The sequence below is a fragment of the Vidua macroura genome, chromosome 21, assembly GCF_024509145.1.
Source record: "Vidua macroura isolate BioBank_ID:100142 chromosome 21, ASM2450914v1, whole genome shotgun sequence".
Classification (NCBI taxonomy): Eukaryota; Metazoa; Chordata; class Aves; order Passeriformes; family Viduidae; genus Vidua; species Vidua macroura.
Genome location: NC_071591.1, coordinates 9,771,928 through 9,790,233, shown reverse-complemented (window position 1 = coordinate 9,790,233; position 18,306 = coordinate 9,771,928). Strand labels below are relative to the sequence as shown.

The 18,306-nt window shown below is 49.6% G+C and overlaps 1 protein-coding gene across 3 annotated transcripts in view; it reads left to right on the top strand.

The window, feature by feature from the left end:
- The first annotated feature begins 2,964 nt into the window (after positions 1-2,964).
- The window catches only part of NSMF (NMDA receptor synaptonuclear signaling and neuronal migration factor), a 45,046-nt gene continuing 29,704 nt past the window's right edge, over positions 2,965-18,306 (top strand). For 2 of the 3 annotated variants that reach the window (XM_053996637.1, XM_053996636.1), the window contains exons 1-2: positions 2,965-3,105; positions 11,598-11,659. In XM_053996637.1, the coding sequence (XP_053852612.1) occupies positions 2,999-3,105; positions 11,598-11,659 (169 nt within the window). In that variant the 5' untranslated portion in view covers positions 2,965-2,998. The remainder of the gene's footprint in view (positions 3,106-11,597; positions 11,660-18,306) is intronic. The other variant, XM_053996638.1, reaches the window with a different exon arrangement.

Sequence of the window (18,306 nt, the reverse complement as noted above, 5' to 3'; positions counted from 1 at the left end):
CCCTCCCCAGCCTCAGAGAGGGAGACCTTGCTGGGGAACGGGCAAGGGAGAATTTGAGGAAGCTCCAAGAGGCACAAGTAAGAGCAGTCTGAACATGGGATGAAGATGGAGGCATCCATCTGGATGCTTTTTAATTCTGGGAATTGATAGCACTGGGCACAGCTTCATGGAGACTGTAACTGCTTGCATGGCCCCAGTTCTCTACAAGTGTTTTTTTTTTTTTCAGTTGCTCATCCAAAACAGATGGATTTTTTTCTCCTTTTCTGTTGAAGGAACTCTTTCATGACATGACTGTACAACAAAAAAACAGGGTCAGGGGAAGTCATGAGTAGAAATTTAAGTGGAGTTATATTCTGTGGAAAAAAATCCAATATATTGGGGTTGGGTTTTGTTTTGTACATGAAAAATGTCACTATTAGCAACTTTGGGGTGCTTCCAGGTAGATCTGGTGGGAATTGTGTCATGGATAGAGTAGACCTGCCTGTTAGTTTGGAGGGTGAGTTATATTTTTAAGGAATAGCATTTGCTTCAACTGGCAAAATATTTAAACATAGAAATAAAGAACATTTCCCCTGTCTAGTTTACATACAGGGCAAAAAGGGTTGCGAAACACAGATTGACCTTATTTGTTAAGTATTTCCATGTCTTTATTGTGCACAAATGTCACTTTTTCTGCTCACAGCTTGGGCCTCAGCAAAGATACAGCTCTAAAAATTTGTTACTCATAGTGAATTTTTCAGATTGTGATAAAATTCTGTTTGGTGAGGTATTTGTATCCTGCTCCTTGTGTCCACAGAAATTAGGGGAATTGGGTACCTTCATCTTTTTTCCTCTCTCTACAGAAATTACTTTATTTTTCAATGGGTAGATTAATAGACCAAACATTTGTTCAAATCCTATTATGTTTTCTTGCAGATTTTACTTTGGAGTCTGTGGAGAGAGAGGATTGAAGCTTTTCCCCAACTTTTGGTCTCTTCATGCAGGGTCTCTGAAGGACAGTGAAACAGCTTATGCTACAGCCCTTCCTCAGGTACAGACAAGACAAGGTGTGCCTGTCACTCCCTCCTTCAGCTGCCTCTTTTCACGAAGCCTGTAGGAATTTTAATTATCTATAAAACTTCTACCCCTCTGTCCAATATTATTGAACGAGTGGCTCTGAGTTCCTGGGGTTCCTGCACTTGCCTGCAGAGTCAGGGGGACAATCCAAGTGCTTTTTTCATACATATTGCTGCCCCACTCACTCAGGTACCTGAGTACCTCAGTACTCAGGTATCCTGAAAGTAAATTATTTATAAAATACTTTCCCAAGGAAAAACACTTTTTGAAACCCCCCTAGGGATTTAGGGATCGAAACCTACACCCATGAAATTGATCTGGAGGCTGGAACCCCTCTGCTGTGAAGAAAGGCTGGAGGAGTTCAGAGTATTCAGATGGAGAAGAGAAGGCTCTGGGGAGACCTTCTTGCAGCCTTTATCTATTTAAAGGAGGCTTATAAGGAAGATGGTGGGAGAATTTTTATCAGGGCCAGGATAAGAGGCAAAGGAATAGATTTAGACTGTGTGATAGGAAGAAATTTTTTATTATGAGGGTGGGGAGGCCCTGGCACAGAGTGCCCAGAGAAGCTGTGGCTGCCCCTGGATCCCCTGGAAGTGTCTGAGGCCAGGCTGGACAGGGCTTGGAGCAGCCTGGGACAGTGGAAGATGTCCCTGCCCATGGCATGGGATGGAGTAAGTGATCTATGAAGGCTGCTTCCAACCCAAGCAGTTCTGCAACTGTGTGAATTGAAAATCCTCTAAGACTGGGCTGACTGGTAGATCAGCTCCTTCTGTTGGGTTTGTTTTCAAGCATTCGACGATCTCAAGGCAGGTGTTTGCTCTGGCAGGTGACACTGGGCACAAAGGGGTTTCTGAATACCCACCTCTGCCTCATGGCTCCGCTGCCTCCAGTCACTCTGGCAACGGCTGAGTTGCTGCTCTGGGACAAGAGTGGGGAGCAATGACCTGCTCAGGGGACAAAGCCAGTGATGTTTGTGTCAATCCTTCGGAGCTGTCGTGTCCAAAACCCGATAGTCCGCCCTTCATGACCGTGTCCACCCCATGAGCAGAGGGACGCGGCTGCCCTGTTGTGGAAAATAAACCGTGTGTGAAACCTTTCAGCCGATCCGTCAAGGGCAGGCTGCATCTTTGTGTCAAAAATGACTGATTTTTTTGCAGGTTGCACATCTAATTCCTGACAGGAGCCTGGAGGGAGAGACCCCCGGGCCTCCCCTTGCAGCCGTGTCTGAGGGCTGCTGGCTGGATATTCTCCTCAGGTAGAATCGTGGAATCACAGAGGATCCCGAGCTGGACGGGTCCCACCAGGATCACCCAGTGCAGCCCCAGTCCCTGCCCAGACCCCCCAACAACTCCACCCTGGGCATCCCTGGCAGCGCTGGCCAAACGCTCCTGGAGCTCTGGCAGCCTCGGGGCCGTGCCCATTCCCTGGGGAGCCTGGGCAGTGCCAGCACCCTCTGGGGGAAGAACCTTTCCTGCTCTCCAGCCTGAGCTGCCCTGGGCCAGCCCCAGCCGTTCCCTGGCTCCTGTCCCTGTCCCAGAGTAGAGATGGGAGCTGTCCTTCGGGAGGAGCTGCAGCCCCCTGAGGTGTCCCCAGGCCTTTCCCTCCTCCCGCTGCAGCCCCACACTCCCCATGCGGGGGTCCCGCCGCCCCGCGCGGCCCCTGAGGCGGTGCCCGCGCCCCCTCCCCGGCCATGATGTCAGGCGGGCGGAGGAGGTGCCGCTGGCCAAATATAGCGGCGCTTCCTGGGCGGCGGGGCGGGCTCGTCCCTCCTTCTCTCCCTCCCTCCCTGCCTCCTGCCGCAGTCAATGGGGCGGCAGCGGCCGCGGCGGAGCGCAGCGCGGGCCGGGGCCGCGGGCCGGGGGCCGGCATGGCGGGGCGCTGAGGCGGCGCGGCGGCGAGGGGCGGCGGCGCGCCCCGGCATGGGCAGCCGCGGGGCCCGGCGATGAGCGCTCCCGCGGCCGCGACCCCCCGCGCGAATATGGGCACAGCCGTGTCCAAAAGGAAGACGCTCAGGAACGAGGCCATGTCGTCCGTGGCGGCCAAAGTGAGGTGGGTGCCCGGGGCGCGGCGGGCGGTGCCTCGGGGGGCCCCGCGGTGCCGGCACCCTGCTCGCCCCCGACCGCTTCGGGGGTCGTGCCGGGCTGGGGGGAGCCCAGAGACCCTCAGGACGAGCCCAGGTACCGGTGCGGGCACGACCCGGGGTTTGTGCCCCAGGGCCATCCCGGGGCTGGGGAGTGGCCCCTGCCGGCGGGTCCCTCTCGCTGGCCGCCCCGATGCCCCCAAACCAGCCGCACACTCGCTGGTGGCAGCGGCGGCCGTGCCACCCTTGCGCCCCGCGGACCCGCAGCCTCTGGAGAGGTGACTTGTCTCCAGAGGCGCCCCCGCCATCGGCCCGGCCACAGCACCCGCAGGGGTTTATTTGCTGGGATGGTAAAGAGCGTGTCAGAAGTGGATTTGTCAGGGATGGATCTTTATAGTATTGGGGAATTCGGAAGCGCGGTCAATGTGCCCGGTGGTTTCTCCTCTGCCGAAATGCCGTGCGCGTGTCCGAGGGCAAAGTCAGCAGCCTCCTTCAAGGGGGTCTCGCTCTTTGAATGGAAAAACTGCTCTGTGAAAATCTGCACTCACCACGTCTGCCCTCCCCAGCAGAGTCCCAAGCTGCTACCTGGACCAGTTAAGGGATTTGGGTTCTATACTGTGTCTGTTCTGATTTTATATTGTCCTACAGTGCAGTGTTTCACTCACTGCCTGGTCACAGTGCTTTTCAGTATCAAGCATGGGAAATCCGAGAAAATATATTTGCTACTTAATGGTACTTAGGTTTAAAAAGCTGTCAAAGATGAGCTTTGCCTTAGTGCCCTTTCCCAGATGAAAGGACCCTTCTCCCACGCTGCAGTGCAAGTGTCACAGCAGTCATCCGGTGACTATCTGGGGGCATTGGCGCAGGTTTTTAGCTGCTCCTTCAGCACAGCTGTGCCAGTCTGTCGCTGTCTCTGCTTCGGCTAGACTGGCTCTTTGCTGCTGGGGAAAAATTGGGAGAAATTAAACTTTTCAGCTGCATTATATAACGCCTCCTTTGTGTTGTTAGACAAAATTACGTTAGAATAACCTGGAGTTGTGTGTAGGACTTGGTCCGTGTTGCTGAAAGATCTCAGTCACCTCTCTCTGTAACTCAGCATTACGGCATCTCTGCTGTGCTCAGAGGAAAGAGAAGTCTTAAGGCTTGAAGTGAAGAGATCCAAATCTGTCTGTACCTTGCCATCTGTTTGAGTTGTAAAGAAATCCATCCTTCAAACTCTGGAGTATCTCGAGGGAAAGCTCTCCAGTCAGAGCCTGCAACTTTTCCCCACGTTTTGTTGCACCCTGTCCATAACCAGTAATGAAAACATGAATGCTTTCTGTGGCATTCAGAGATTTGGAAGTGGGATTCTTTGTGGTGGTGTCAGCCAGGTGCGTATACAGAAATGACACGTAAAGCACCACAAGTGCTGTGATGGGGTTCTGGGAGTGGGATTAGGCAGTCACACAAACAGCACACTCAGTAATTGGTAGGATTTCAAATGGTAGTGTGGGTGTTTGGGAGCGACTAATGTGTTTTGAATGTAATGACTTGTTAGCCTACACCAGGGTGGGCAGATGCTGCTCAGGTTCTATCAGCTGTGTGGAGTCCAGGAGGTGCCTTGGGGGTTCTGGTTTGCTCCATACCTGCTGACAAGCTGCAGGTACAGGTTTGTGGGAGCTCTGTGGTGTCTGTGAATGAAGGTGGTTTGACCAGAAAAGAGTGGGTTTGGGCTGGGGGACATAATGCCCTTAAGGAGCATCTAGTCACATAGACTATGGCACAGGACAGGTGCTTTTATGTGTCTCCCTGTTGATGCCCATGCTAGAAATTCTTGATCCAAAAATCATTTGAGGAGGTTGGCGAACTTGCCGAGGGGCTCCCTGCAGAGCCTCTTTGCATGGAGAAGGTGCTAGTGGTGACAGGTGCTGTCCATGTGCCTCCATCCTGCGCTCCAGGCATTGCTCAGTCCCTGCTCCCGTGGGCTCTGTCATGCTTAGAATTCCTACAGTGGCAATGACCCACCTGCTGAAAGGTTTCCTGGAGCACACCACACACAGCTCCTCTGCCCTGCCCTGGGTTCTCCTCCATGTATCTCCTGCATCCTTATCTACAGCAAGGACTCTGTAGGACATTGGGTAAGGCTACAGAGAGACTGTTCTGTCCACCCCACGAGGGCTGGGCACTGGGGTCACCTGTGTGGGTAGCACTGCTGCAGTGGTCATGTGCTCTGTGGGTGTAGGCAGCTGGGGGATCCTGGGATTGCTTCTCTGCATCTTCTGGGCTTTGTCCTGTTCATATTTGTCATGACTTCTCTTTAGAGAGAAAAATCATCTCCTGGAATTCTGCTGCAAGTCCAAGTGACCATGGTGTATATTTCTTATGTGTGGCTGGAGTGCACATTTGACTGTCTTACTGAGCAAGGAGCAGGGCTTGTTTGCTGGTGTGAGTAATGGGATCCAGGCAGGAGGTGCAGGCTCCCTAGATTGTTAAATTAAAATCTCTGCAGAGCGAAGCAGGGGAGTTTCATGTCCCAGGAGCATTAATTAAGCTCCATGCGGCTTGTTGTGTGCTGGGTCTTTAAGTGGCTTCTTACAAACTAAGGACACAATTGCTCGGTGCCAACACTGTGGAGAGCACCCACAATACTGCTGACTTTGGTCTCCATGGTCGTCTTCTCCTGGGGGAGTTGCAGCGCCCTGCACGCCCGGGAAGGGCTGCACTTGGTGCTGCTGCTGTGATCGCCTCTGAAGGGCTTGGATGCAAGATCTCCCTGTCAGGAGGGATTGTTCCCTCCCTGCGTGTGCTTTTATTGCCCTGCAGCTCCTGGGCCCCAGTGCTGAAGGCAGGGCTGATGCAGTTGTCCTTGAGCGGTGACCTTGGTGCTGCCCCTCCGCTGACAGCCTCTCCAGGGCCCTGGCTCTGCCTGTCTGACCTGTGCTCCTTGGCTTCCTCAGAACTTTTCCAAGGGTGCAGATGAACCAAAGCCCTTCAGAAATGGGCTTTCATTGCCCTTGCCCTCTTGACACCTACAGGAAAACACTGGCACCCCAAATGAGGCAATAAAGCAGATGTTTTCCTGCAGCTCTGCTTTGTGCTGGCCTACAGCTGTTCTTTGGGAGAGCGTGACGGTGAGAGCAAGCAGACGTGAGGCTTTTGCTGGGTGTTCCAGAACCATCTCTTCTTGCAGTTGTTAGCTCAGGAAATATTTGAGTCAAAAGTGTGGTTTGTCTTGCCCAATTCCATGACCTTGGCATCTAGTCCAGAATAGCCTACAGAGGGATAAGAATTTGGTCTCACTCCCTCTCTTCTTGCCTAGAGAGGGATGAAGAGTGGCTTTGAACACAGCATTAGTTGCTGTGAAAGGGTAGATTTTTCATTGATGAAATGTAAGTGACCATGTATCTTATCCCAGGCTTCTTACTGCGTGAGTGATTTTTGGCTTAGCTTGGGGTTCTTCATGGAGTCTAGATTCTTCTTTTCTGCTTCTGAGTCCTGAATTATCTGATGAGTGGTATGAACTGTCTCTTTGATTGCCTTTTCCCTTTAACTTCTGCCTGCTCTTTCTCTCTTCTCCTGTCCAAACTTTGTGGTCATAAATTGCTCCAATACTGTGGGGTCTCTAAGACCCATTGCTGACATCCAATCTCCCTTTACTGAGTATGAGAATTTTAAAATTAAAATTTTCCAGCTACCCTTTCTCTACATAGATATTTGAGAAAACTAATTTTTGTCAGGGTATTGTTACTATTAGGGTTAAATAAGGTAGGTGTCAACAGTCTTTAATGACTGAGCTGTTAACTGTGGCTGTGCTGGAGGTGTTCCCTTCTCTGCTTGGTGACAAGAGCAGGATTGCTGTTGTAGGAGGATGTAGGTCCCGATGATGCAGGTCTCTTCTCTCCTGTATGCCTGAGATGCAGCACTGTCAGATGCTGTCACAACAGATTCCTGCTGCAACTTCTCTGGGCATTACTTCTGAAGGTGCATGAGAAGGTGGTGGGTGTTCTTTATTTTTCCATGTAATACTCCTGAATAGTCCAGGTTTTGCTTAGCTTGCTGCTAAATGGAGTTATCTGAGGTCTTTCCTGTATCTCTGAGTGTTTCAATCTGCATTTCTTCACTCTGTAAGTGTCAGTTTGGTGGATAAATTTATGTGCATCAGTTTCTCATAGCTGCTCGTGTGCATCAAGGCCCCTTTTATCCCGTTGATGTGATTATTTCAGAGACATGAAAGCCATTCTGTGCTTATTACATTGTAATTGAGATCTTTGTTATTTGGCGGCTTTGCTCCTTCAAGCAAATCTCTGTCTAGACTGTCTGTGCCTCTTCACAGTTCTCTTCCAGACCTGAGTCCAGCTCTTACATCTGAGGCACAGCGAGTTCTGGAAAATGCCCCAGAAGGGCAGCTGCCTTTGCTGCCTCTGTTGTGCTGCCCTGTCCCTCCTTCCCTTCCTGGAGCTGTTCTGATGGAATGCTGGGGGAAATGCTGATGTTTTCTGAGGCTTGTCTATGCTGGTTAGACTTAGCAGCAGAGTGTTCTAGAGCTCTGGTCCCTGCTTGATGTCCTTTTGTTAAATCAAGCTGTGCTGACTGTGTGACATGCGGGTCTGGTCTGCCACTAGAATGAAAACTTCTCTCCAGATGAGTCAGGGCTAAACTTGTCCTGTCATCAGCTGATCACCTCTCAGTGCTACCTGCTCATTGGTATGCAGCTTTTGCAGTGTCATACACTCAGGGTTATAGCTCACTGGCCTATGGAGCTGTAAGGCACCTTGTATTCATCTCATTTATGTGAAACAAGTTTTCTTTTTCATCTCTTGGCAGTTAAATTATCCCAAGGTGTCTCTGCTCAGAGACTCTGCTCAACCCAGTTGAAGGGGTTTATGTCCAGTGCTGTCCAGTGGTGTGAGGAGGCTTGAACTCCATTGGCAGTGATAGTGGAGACAGAGCTGAACTGAGAGAAAAATCTGATTGTGTGACTTGTGGTAATAGATAAAAGAGAGAGAAAAGAATAGGATGAATAGAACAGCTACCATCTGTTTGAATTTTGCTCTGGCTTTATTTTGATCAAGCCAATGGGTAGCCAAGGAGAGCAGAGAAATGGCACAGATCCAGGTGGGTGCTGGTGAGCTGAGATGACTGTGAGGGCACAGAAGGAATACAAAAGGCTTGGCAAGGGGCAAGTAGCCACTAGGAGCAAGTGTGGCCATCAGAGTCCCCTTGGCAAAGGGGTGTGCAGACATCTGCGGGAGATCCGCTGAGGCACGGCCAAGGAGAAGCCGATGGCGCTCGGGAAGCAGCAATGTAGAAGGGAAGCACTGAGATAATAGGCAGAATAATTAGCGTGAAGTTTCGGGTGTAATTGGCTGGAAACCCCCCGTTGCACGCTGTGCTGTGTTCGCCGGGGCTGGGGAGCTGTGCCCACGTGGCCACGTTTGTTTGCTCTTGGGTTGGCCTGAAGGGTCTGAGAGCCACCGGGTGGAATGGCCAGGACAGAGCTGCAGGTTCAGCCTGGGCAGGGAGCAATGTTTTTGAGCAATGCCCAACTGTGCTTCTGACCTGCACGAGAGCTCTGGGTATGGCCTGATATCTTCTCTAGGAGCTCTGGCACCTTGGATTGTACCATCCTCCCTCCTCTGCCTAGGGAAACGAGAGTGAGGTCAGAGACACTGCAGCACCTTCCAGCTCGAGCTCTTTCTGAGTGACACTCTTTTCACCATGGAATATGGTGGGCTGGAGGGCAGCAGTGCTTCTCTGGCTCTGTCTTAGCTAGTTATCAATTTTGATCTTAGGAAATGCTTTGTACTGTTTTTTTGAGCCCGTGGTTTGCAAGCTAAAGGTGAAGCATTGGTTCAGATTTTCAGAGAGACAAAACAGCTTCGGGCATTGGCAAAGAGATGAATGGAGACAATGACAGATGAATTTGGAGCTCGTGGAGCTTTTGAACTAGTTAGAGATTTATCATCATAATTCAGCATTTTTTGTGTAAATCACCATGTTCTCTCACTGATAATTTACCTGAGAACTCGATTGCTATTATTTTTTCTACATAGAATGACTGCTGATGCAAAAGAGAAGCTTCTAAGTTTTTCCCAATGGTCTAAGTGCATGCCCTGTTTGTGAATGGTTAGTGATGACTCGCAAATACAAAACATTTCCATGGGAAGCCTTGGAGTCTCAGAAGTTTTGGTGGAAAAGATTTTGGAATCTCATGCCCAGCCATCTTACTAAGGCCGTGCTGTTGCCGGTGGTGTGCAAGATCAGCTGTAGCTTTTGCCAAGCTTTAACCACCTCTGAGATGGAGTACAGGAGTAGCTCAGGAATTTTCTTGCAGCTGAGTAGCCTAATGTTAAAATCATAGAACTGTTAAGGTTAGAAAAGACCTGCAAGGTCAATGAGTCCAACTGCAAACCAAACCCTGCCACATCCACCACTAAACCATGTCCCCAAGTGCTGCATCCCCACTTCCAGGGATTTTGACTCAACCACTTCCCTGAAGCAGCCACACTCCAGTTCCTGATTTTGCATTTGTGTGTTGCTCCAGGCTCAAGTCCTGCTTTTTGCCTGGACAGAAAGGTTGCAGGTGCCAGGAACATCCATGATGTGCTTGTCCTCCTGGATGGGTGAACCACAATGGTCACCCCTTTGGTCTTCACAGTGGGGATTGTGGGCTGGTTGTAGAGCTCCCCATGTGACAGAGCCTCCTTGTGAGATACTAAGCACTGAGGAGGACAGTTTGGGCAGCTGCCACCTCAAGCCAGTGTCTAAAGGTACAGCCTGGAACTGAACACGTAAGAATCCAAAAACAGGGAAAACCTCAGCATTGTCTGTTAGTATGAAAAGATACAGAAGCTTAAACCTTTTTTCTTGCACAGCTCCAGCTATGCTACTCCAAAGCATTTTACATTTCACTGTGCTGAAATTTAGTCCCGGGGAGATTAAATTACTCTTTCTTCATTGTTCATATTGATCCTGTGTTGCTGGCTGTGGATGACAAATGGACTTCCCACTCCTTCCAGCCCAAGTCACTCTGGGAAGTGGCATTGGAGCCTTGTTAACCTTTTCTTCTCTGGGAAGTGGTGCATAAAAGCAGCGGGGAAGATCCTGGCTACACAAGTTGGGATATGCAAAGCAGAAGGTGGCTTTGGAGGTCAAAGCCATTTTCCACTTAGATATTTAATGGTCATTATGAGCCTTTTGCAGCAGCTTGAACTGGAGAGGATGTTCTGAGGCTGAACACCTCTGAAGGAGGAGGACAGTGGGTGTGATGCCTTGACGTGGAGAGTTTTCCCTGTTGCAGCAAATCTTGTCCTTCCCCAGGAGATGCTGATGTGCTTGAGGGCTGAGCGTGCTCAGCTCTGGGTTGCTTGGCTTGGCTTGGCTTGGCTTGGCTTGGCTTGGCTTGGCTTGACTTGGCTTGGCTTGCCAAGGAAGTGGATGGCTGTTTCACCTCCCTGTTTGCCAGTTTCCACCCTGGGCTGCCCAGTGGGAGCTCAGCTGCAGACCATGGAGAAATTGTTCTACAAACCTGGGGAAATGGATGGCTGGGGAAAACCTGGCTCTAGTATTGGCTCTCTTGAGTCACAGATCTGTTAGATACAGGAGAGCAATCACAGCACCAGGACATTACAAATGCCCTGGTAGTTGGAGTCTGGAGGTTACTGTATTCCATGCCTTGACTAAGGATTCCTTTCCTGTGTGAATTGCAAGCAGAAAGCTCTTCCCTGGTTGGAATATTCATAGGTTTGCTCTCTTACGTAGGCCTGGATGTGTGATAAGGGTTGAGCTCACCCTGCTTGCTTGATTCTTAATATATTCCAGTAAAATCTCGGTCATCCACAGGACTGGAATCCATCAGAGAAGCAGGAACTGCTTTTGTGGGAGGTTGTGGGTGACTCTCAAATAAGCTTGTCCAGTAATGCAAATACTGACATATCTGGGGCTTGAGAACTTAGGGTTCAGGTAGGTAAAATAGGCATTAGCATCCACATCTGAGCTGTGATGGCTCCCAGCTGGGAGCTTTCAGGACCCGTAGGAGCCTGGAGTGGTGGTTAGCTCTGGGCTGGAGATGCCTCCTTCCTGGGCTGCCAGGAGGGGCTTAACTCAGGGGGGCTGGAGACAGTGAGCCCGTTCCTGTGTGCATCACAGATTTCATGCAGGTGCATTTCAATTCTGTTTTTTCATTTTTATTATAGAGAAGCTAATGCCTAAACTAATCCTGGACTTCTAGTCCAGCTCTGTTTCCCCCTTTGGCCAGGGAAACACTGATGTTACACCAGAACCACTGGAATCCTGGTGTGTAATGAGGAAGCCTCTTTGCTCTGGCAGTGAATTTCCACGGGTGTCACCTGAGGCTGAGGGAATGGCAGCTGCAGGAGCATAGCAGTGTGTTGGTAGTGAACTGTTCCTTCTTTCCTTGGCCTTTAAGCATCTCAAATCTCTTTCTTTCTCTCCTTGTCTGCCTCCTGATGCTGGGACACAGAGCGGCGAGGGCTTTTGGAGAATACCTTTCACAAAACCATCCTGAAGGCAGAAATGGCTCAGGTAAGAGAACTGATGTGCCTTGTTTATGCCTGTGTGTACCTGCACCTATGGTTAATAGCCTTAGAATGAAAGTACATTTATTTTTCTGTCATAAACAGAGTGAGATCTCAGCAGCAGAGATGTAGGAGGACCAGTTTGGTGACCCAAGGCTTGGGTGGGCTGTGGGCATGAGTTCAGTTAGGGGACAAGTGCCCTGTCATAAATTCACCCCTGCAGCTGATATCCTTAGGAGAAGTTGCAGCTGCACAAGGCTTCTGCACTGGTTTGTGACTCCTAGGTCTTGCTTTCACTGGGGTATAAAAAACAGGTGAGTTATATTCTGTTCACTGGTATAAATCCTTGCTGGCAGAGGTGACATCTGGATTTATTCCAGGGGTTTGCTTCAACAGGGGTTAAACTGAGATTTGCCTAGGTGAGGGCACTACATGTGCTGGCTAATTTGTCAGTATTTTCCATGTAGATATTTTCCCCATCAGCTTATCATGAGTTCTGCCTGATGGGCAGGAGAGCACAGGATAAACTCACCTGACTTCTAACATGGCTGTGTCTTCTCTGTGACAAAAGAAAATATTATGCAGGCAGTTAATTCATTGTAAAGCCTACAGAAAATCCTGTGGAATCCAGAGAAAGCCTGTGTGAAAAAGTAACAAATTGTTCTGTACTGTTGTGCAGGGGACAAAGTTATTAAATAGAATGTAATGTAGTGTGATGTTATCATTTTAGGTAAGCTCTGTGTGTTTAAGCCTGTACAGGAGATGCCTCTTGCTCTAAGAGCAGTCACACAGTACTGCTGAGTACTTTCCTTTTGCCTTGGATCTGTTTTAATGACCTTCAAGTTGTCCTTGGCTGAATTGTGGTAATGTTGTGAATGGAAAGGCTCTAAGACAATGTACTAAGGTTTTCTTGGATTCTTTTCATGAAGAACTCCAGGGACACTTTAATATTTGGTCTAAGAACAGCACATGGAGGTAGGAAGAGAAGGGAAGAGAAAGGCTGGGGTTTGGTGCAAACCTTTTTTTTTGTTCTTTCCATTGTGGCCATTTCTGCAGCTGCTTCTGTCACCTGGAGTCTCTGCCAGTCCTTTTTGCAGCCCCCCCCCGCCACTGCAGTTTTCAACAGGAAGAACTGTTGGCTCCTGCTCATTTTGTAGTGCCTTTGTAGTACCTGTGGGGTCATGTAGGGGCCAGGCAGAGAATATCTGATGGAGACAAGAGGAAATTGCTGATCTGTTCAGGTGCCTGAGGCCTGGGCAGCACTGGTCAGATCCAGGGAGTGGGAGCCTCTCTGATATGCACTTAAAAAGCTGCTGTTTAACTCATCCTTGGGGTGCTCCTGGTTTCTCTGACTGTAGGTTAGGAGAGCATGGAAATGGAGCTGATGTGACTCCTGGATCACGGGCCACAGCCAGGCTCCCCAGAGCAGCATTTCAGCCCTGTCTGTGCTTGTGACATCCATAAGCTCTCTGGGGAAGCCTTTTCACCCACTGCCCATTGGTGTAACAGCCTTGAGATTGTTTTTGAATCCAGGAGAATGTAGTTGCCACAGGCAAGAATGAAGCAGTGAGAAACACATTTGGAAATACCACAGTACTTATGGGATCCTTAAGTATTCACTTGGAAAGGAATAAAATTCCCTAGAAATTACTCTAAATTCTGAGGAAGAGGGGAGGGAAAAAAAGAATCGTCATTTTTAAGTCATCTTTTGAAATTCTGCAATGTATAACTTAACACAGTCTGTAACACTTCTTTATAAATAACCCCAGTAGGAAGGTTGCTATCCAATAAAAAACACAGCAAGTAGAAAATTTGGCTCCTTTTAGTTCATCCCAGCAGCCTGATCACAGGGAAGTCACATCTTTCCTTCCTGCAGAAATTCCATCTCAGGATCACTTGTGCAAGTTCTGGAGGCTTCACCTTTAACTGGAGCTGCAGCATGAGCTGCCACCCAGTGACTCCAGGGAAAAAAGAAGGGTTCTGCTGCAGAAGCTGAAGGCATAGCACAGATCCAGAGGGTCCGAATTGGCTCCAGCTCCTCAGGGAGCAGGCAGAGGCAATGTGAGCAGCGAGAACCACCTGCATGCTGTGGTTGAATTCCCACTTACATGTGTTGGTGCCTTAGGTCCTGAAAGCTCAGTGCTCCAAAGAATGGAGTCCTCAGTGCTTGTATGTGTCTGTCAACTCTGAGCTCTCACCTTGAGTGTTGCACCTTGTGGGACAGGCCTGTTTCTGCTGTCATAACCCCAGCTCTGCAGCCAGGTGCTCCCTGCACTGCCAGCAGACTGAGCTGGGATGAAGGCTCTGGCCTAAATATGACTGAAAGGAAGCAAGCCTTGGTTCAGCCCAGAAAAAAATGGTTTAAGAAATGTTTAAAGTCACGGATGAATGCAGTGAGAGGTGAAAAGAAAAGAGGTGTGGATTTTGAGGAGCAGGAAGGTGGTAGAGCCAGCAGTGGGACAATGAAGGCATAAATGGAGGAGGGAAGGGCAGGATCCCCCTTTTCTGGACCCAAGAGCTAGAACCCTTCTCTCTCCCTGTGCAGGGCAATCCTCATGCAGAAAATGAGGTGGGTGTGAATCTTTGGTGTTTTATCTGCTGGTTCAGCTCCTCGGCAGAGCAGTGAATCTCTGACACCCCAGGCAGCCCCAGGAGATCCATGGAGATGTGGAGGAAGATGCCAAGTGTGCAGACACTGCCCCAACTTGCTCCACTTCTGCTGCACTTTGTTCTCTGAGGATTGTCCATTTCAGTTTGCCTTTTTTTATCTTTTTAGGCCCTTGACTCTAAGGAAAGGAAAAGATATAATGGCTTTTGCATCCCTCATAACTTCACGTTGCACAGCTGATCAAAGAGCTGCTTCTTCAGTTGTAACTTTTATTTGTGGTGGTTCCTCTGGAGAGCTTGTGTGTTTGTGTGCGGCAGAATGTCTTGGAGAATTTGGGGAGTGGTAATGAAGAGCTGCAGAGGGATTGTAGATCATCAGGGCAGGCCAGCTGCCTCGTCCAGGGGCTGAGTTATGTGCAAGGCTGTGTTTACCTTCTGTTTTCAGTAAAAGTGCAGTGTGCATGCTCTCCTTGCTTTCCTGGGGCAGTGTGGAGTTGCACAGCTGCACAAAGTACAGAGGCTTGCAGGTGTTGCAGGGTGTACCTGGGGGGAAGAAAGGTGAGGGGGAGCATTTGTTGGTTACAGCTTCTGATTCTTCCTGATGTGAGGCCCAAGAACTTCATGGCTGAGAAATGTTGTGGGACTATTCCTACGCAACTCTCTTGTGTCTTATTTTGGAAGAGTTTTTTTCCAGGTGACTGGGGAGGTGCATTTACCTCTCCTCTTTCTCAGAGGTTTTGTCAGGGATGATGACCACACAGAGTTTTCTTCCCTTTGTTTCCCTTTTGGAACAGGGCAGTTGCCTGGTGGCGGGGTATGAATGCAGAGGATGGAGGGATTGTCCCTTTGGGATCACTCAGATTTTTTTCCCCTTATCTTTAAAATATTTTGAGGCATTAGAAAGAAAGGCAGGTTTGGACTTTGTTGCAGGTGACAGGGTATGGATGTGTTGAGGGAGCTGGTGCCAGGGTGGTGATGCATCTCCTGCTCTCTTCCTGCCTCTGTTAATTGCTAGCTTATTTATGCAGGCTGGAGGTCTGGGAAGGTTCCCATGAAGAGCACTCTGCCACATTCAGCATTCATTCTGCCCCCAAGGCTGTGGCCAGAGTCTTTGCTGACTATTGTAGCTTTCCGGTACCTTTTAAAGTAGAAGTGGGCATCTCTTGGGACAGACTTAGAAGAAAGATACAGAAAGGGATTAAAGTCTGAAAGGGAAGTGTAAAATGCTGCAGAGAATAAAGCATGGAATAAGTAATCACTCAGTCTCACAGAGCTCATGGAATTTTGGACATTCTCCAGCTTAGGTGTCAGAGGCCCCACACTGAGATAATGCACATTAGATTTTATCTCCATGTTCTGGAACTGTGAGAAGAAAAGGTACCAGGGCATGGGGCAGTGACATTGAAAAGGACAGCAAGCAGTGCCTTTGAGAAATTCCCTGCTGTCTGGGGAAGCAGGGATCCGTCCTGGTGAACTGGGATTCAGACACAAGGATTGGGAGGGAGCTGTGGGAGTTTCTTCCTGTTACTTTTTAAATCTGTTTTGCTCAGTGGGGTTATTGGGAGGGCAGCTGCTGCTGCTGGAGTGGGGGGCTGTAGAATGCAGCACTGGGCTGCCTGCTGTGACCAGCTGCTCTGGGCAAGCTGTGTGGGAAAGGTTCTGGAAATGAGAGAGAGATCAAATATAAGGTGTCCTTGGTGCTGCAGAGCTGATGGGCCTTGGGCAGGAGCTGTCTAGCAGGCCTTGAGCCAAATTCTTCATGGCTCCTGCTAAAGCAGCATGGCTACTGGTTTGCAGCAGGACAAACCAAAGGGGGCAGTTACCTGAAACCGGGAAAGCTTCTTTTTAAGCTCAAAAAAAGTCATCTTTGTGTCTTTCCTTTGTTTTTTGCATGATGCATGATTTTGCATGATTTTTCAGTCATCAATGTGAGTGTGTAAGGAGAAGAGGGCCCTTGTGAGCTTCCCCAAGCCAAGTGGGGAGGGGTGGCAGGAGGAAAACCATGTTTGTGCCTGTGCTGGGTGTGGAGTCACCACTGGATCAGTCACTTGTGTTTGGAGCCTGGGCTTTGGCTGTGAGTTTGTGTGGAGGGAGCAGCCAGGCACGGAGGAGCTTCCTGATGCTGCCAGAAACTGGCGTGGGGTTAGAGAAACTCCAGGTGAGGCTTCACAGCTGCTTCAGGCTGAGTAACTTGTGAGCTGAGCTTCCTATGCCACCAGCAAGTAAAGCTGCAGCTGTGCATTGGTCTGAGAGGATCTTTCCATTTCCTGGGTTCAGACTGCGGAGCTGCCAGCCCAGCCTGGTTCAGAGTAAGCACCAGGTTGGCCTTTTTCTCTAGAGGATGTTTGCCCTGTCCCCAGGACAGACCCAGCAGTGCAGCTGGCCCTGCTCTCAGTGTATCCCTGTGCTGATGAGGTGGAGGTGGCCTTTTTGGGAAAAGCTCATGCTCTGGAGGGTGCCTGAGGTGGTAGGTGGCCTGATCTCAGGACAAAGCAGGGATGTAAAATCTCATCTCTGAGGGCTTCTAGCATCAGTCAGTGCAAGCATGGTGTGGGTGTATCCTGAAACTTGCTGTGGAATATGTTGTTGGCTTATAAAGGGAACAAAGACGTAGGTCACGGTGTTACCATGGAGATGCTGAGGCCGGTGATGGAGCTGCCACTTGCTCCTTTGGGTTGTGTCTCACAGTAGCAATTTCATCTATTCACATTAATGTTACAGGCCAGACTAAAAGGTTACTCACCTATGAGATGCCAGGTCAATGCTATCTTGGGTTTGTTTGTTTTCAAAACCCATTTGAGCAGGGAAGACTAATTGGAACCATTTCGTCATAGTTAAGTGACCTTCTGGTTTCTCAGAGCAGCTCCCTTCCAGAAGCAGCCTTTGCCTGTTGCCTGTGGCTTTGCAAGAAGTGTGTGACATTCCCTCCTCAGGAACAGTGGGGTGAGTGGTGCCCAGTAAAGTCATGGTGGGGCTGGCTTGGTCAGGCCTCAGGTAACCCACAGTGAACACTGTGCAGGTCCTTGTGCACAGCTCAAGAAAGACAAGGAGCTGCTGGAGAGGCTACAAAGGTGATGAGGGGTCTGGAGTATCTCTCATTTGGTGAGAGACTGCAGGAGCTGGGTGTGGTTAGTCTGGAGCAGAGAAATCTCAGAGGGGATCTGATTAGTGCACATAAATATCTCCAAGGGGTGTCAGAGGACGGTGCCAGACTCTGTTCAGTGGTGCCAGTGACAGGACAGGGAGCAATGGCCATAAACTAAACCACAAGAAGTTCCACCTCAACATGAGGAAGGAAAAAGAGCTCTGGATCAGGTGCCCGCGGAGGGTGTGGAGTCTCCCTCTCTGGAGACATCCCAAACCCACCTGGACATGTTCCTGTGTCACCTGTTCCAGGTGACCCTGCCTTGGCAGAGGCTTGGACTGGATATCTTCAGGGATCCCTTCCAACCCCAGCTATTCTCTGATTCCATCCGCTCATTTGGTTTTGAAGCTACTGCATGGCTGAAATGCCACTGTTACTTTTTTTTATTGTTGTATCTTCCATTTTGATATCCCTGCCTCATGCTTTAATAACTTGAACAAAGTTCCCATTTTTTCCCATGACTATTTCTCGATCAGGTTTCAGCCCAGAGCCCAGCAAGGTGGGCTGCCTGTCCTGTGCCAGGGGTCACATTATTGGGAGAACAGAGCCGGCATGGGGAGAAGCTCTGCATTACATCTCTGAAAGGGACCTGTCAGCACACCTGAGGGGCAGTGACAGGCATGTGGGAGGTCTTGGAATTGAGATTGCAAGAGAAACTTCTCAGCCATTTGAATGGCTGTTATGGGTTTTGCAGCGCCCTCAGCTCCGGCCAGAGCACCTCTCTGCTCCCCTTGCTGAGGGAATCAGCTGGATTCCTCCTGGTGCAAGGTAAAAACATCATTAACTTCATTCCTACTTCTATGAGCAAAGTCATATACCTACACCCAAAAACTTTCCATTCATCTTCAGTGACTGTGGCAGTTCTTTGATTTGAAGTTGGAACTTACTTGTCATAAACAGCA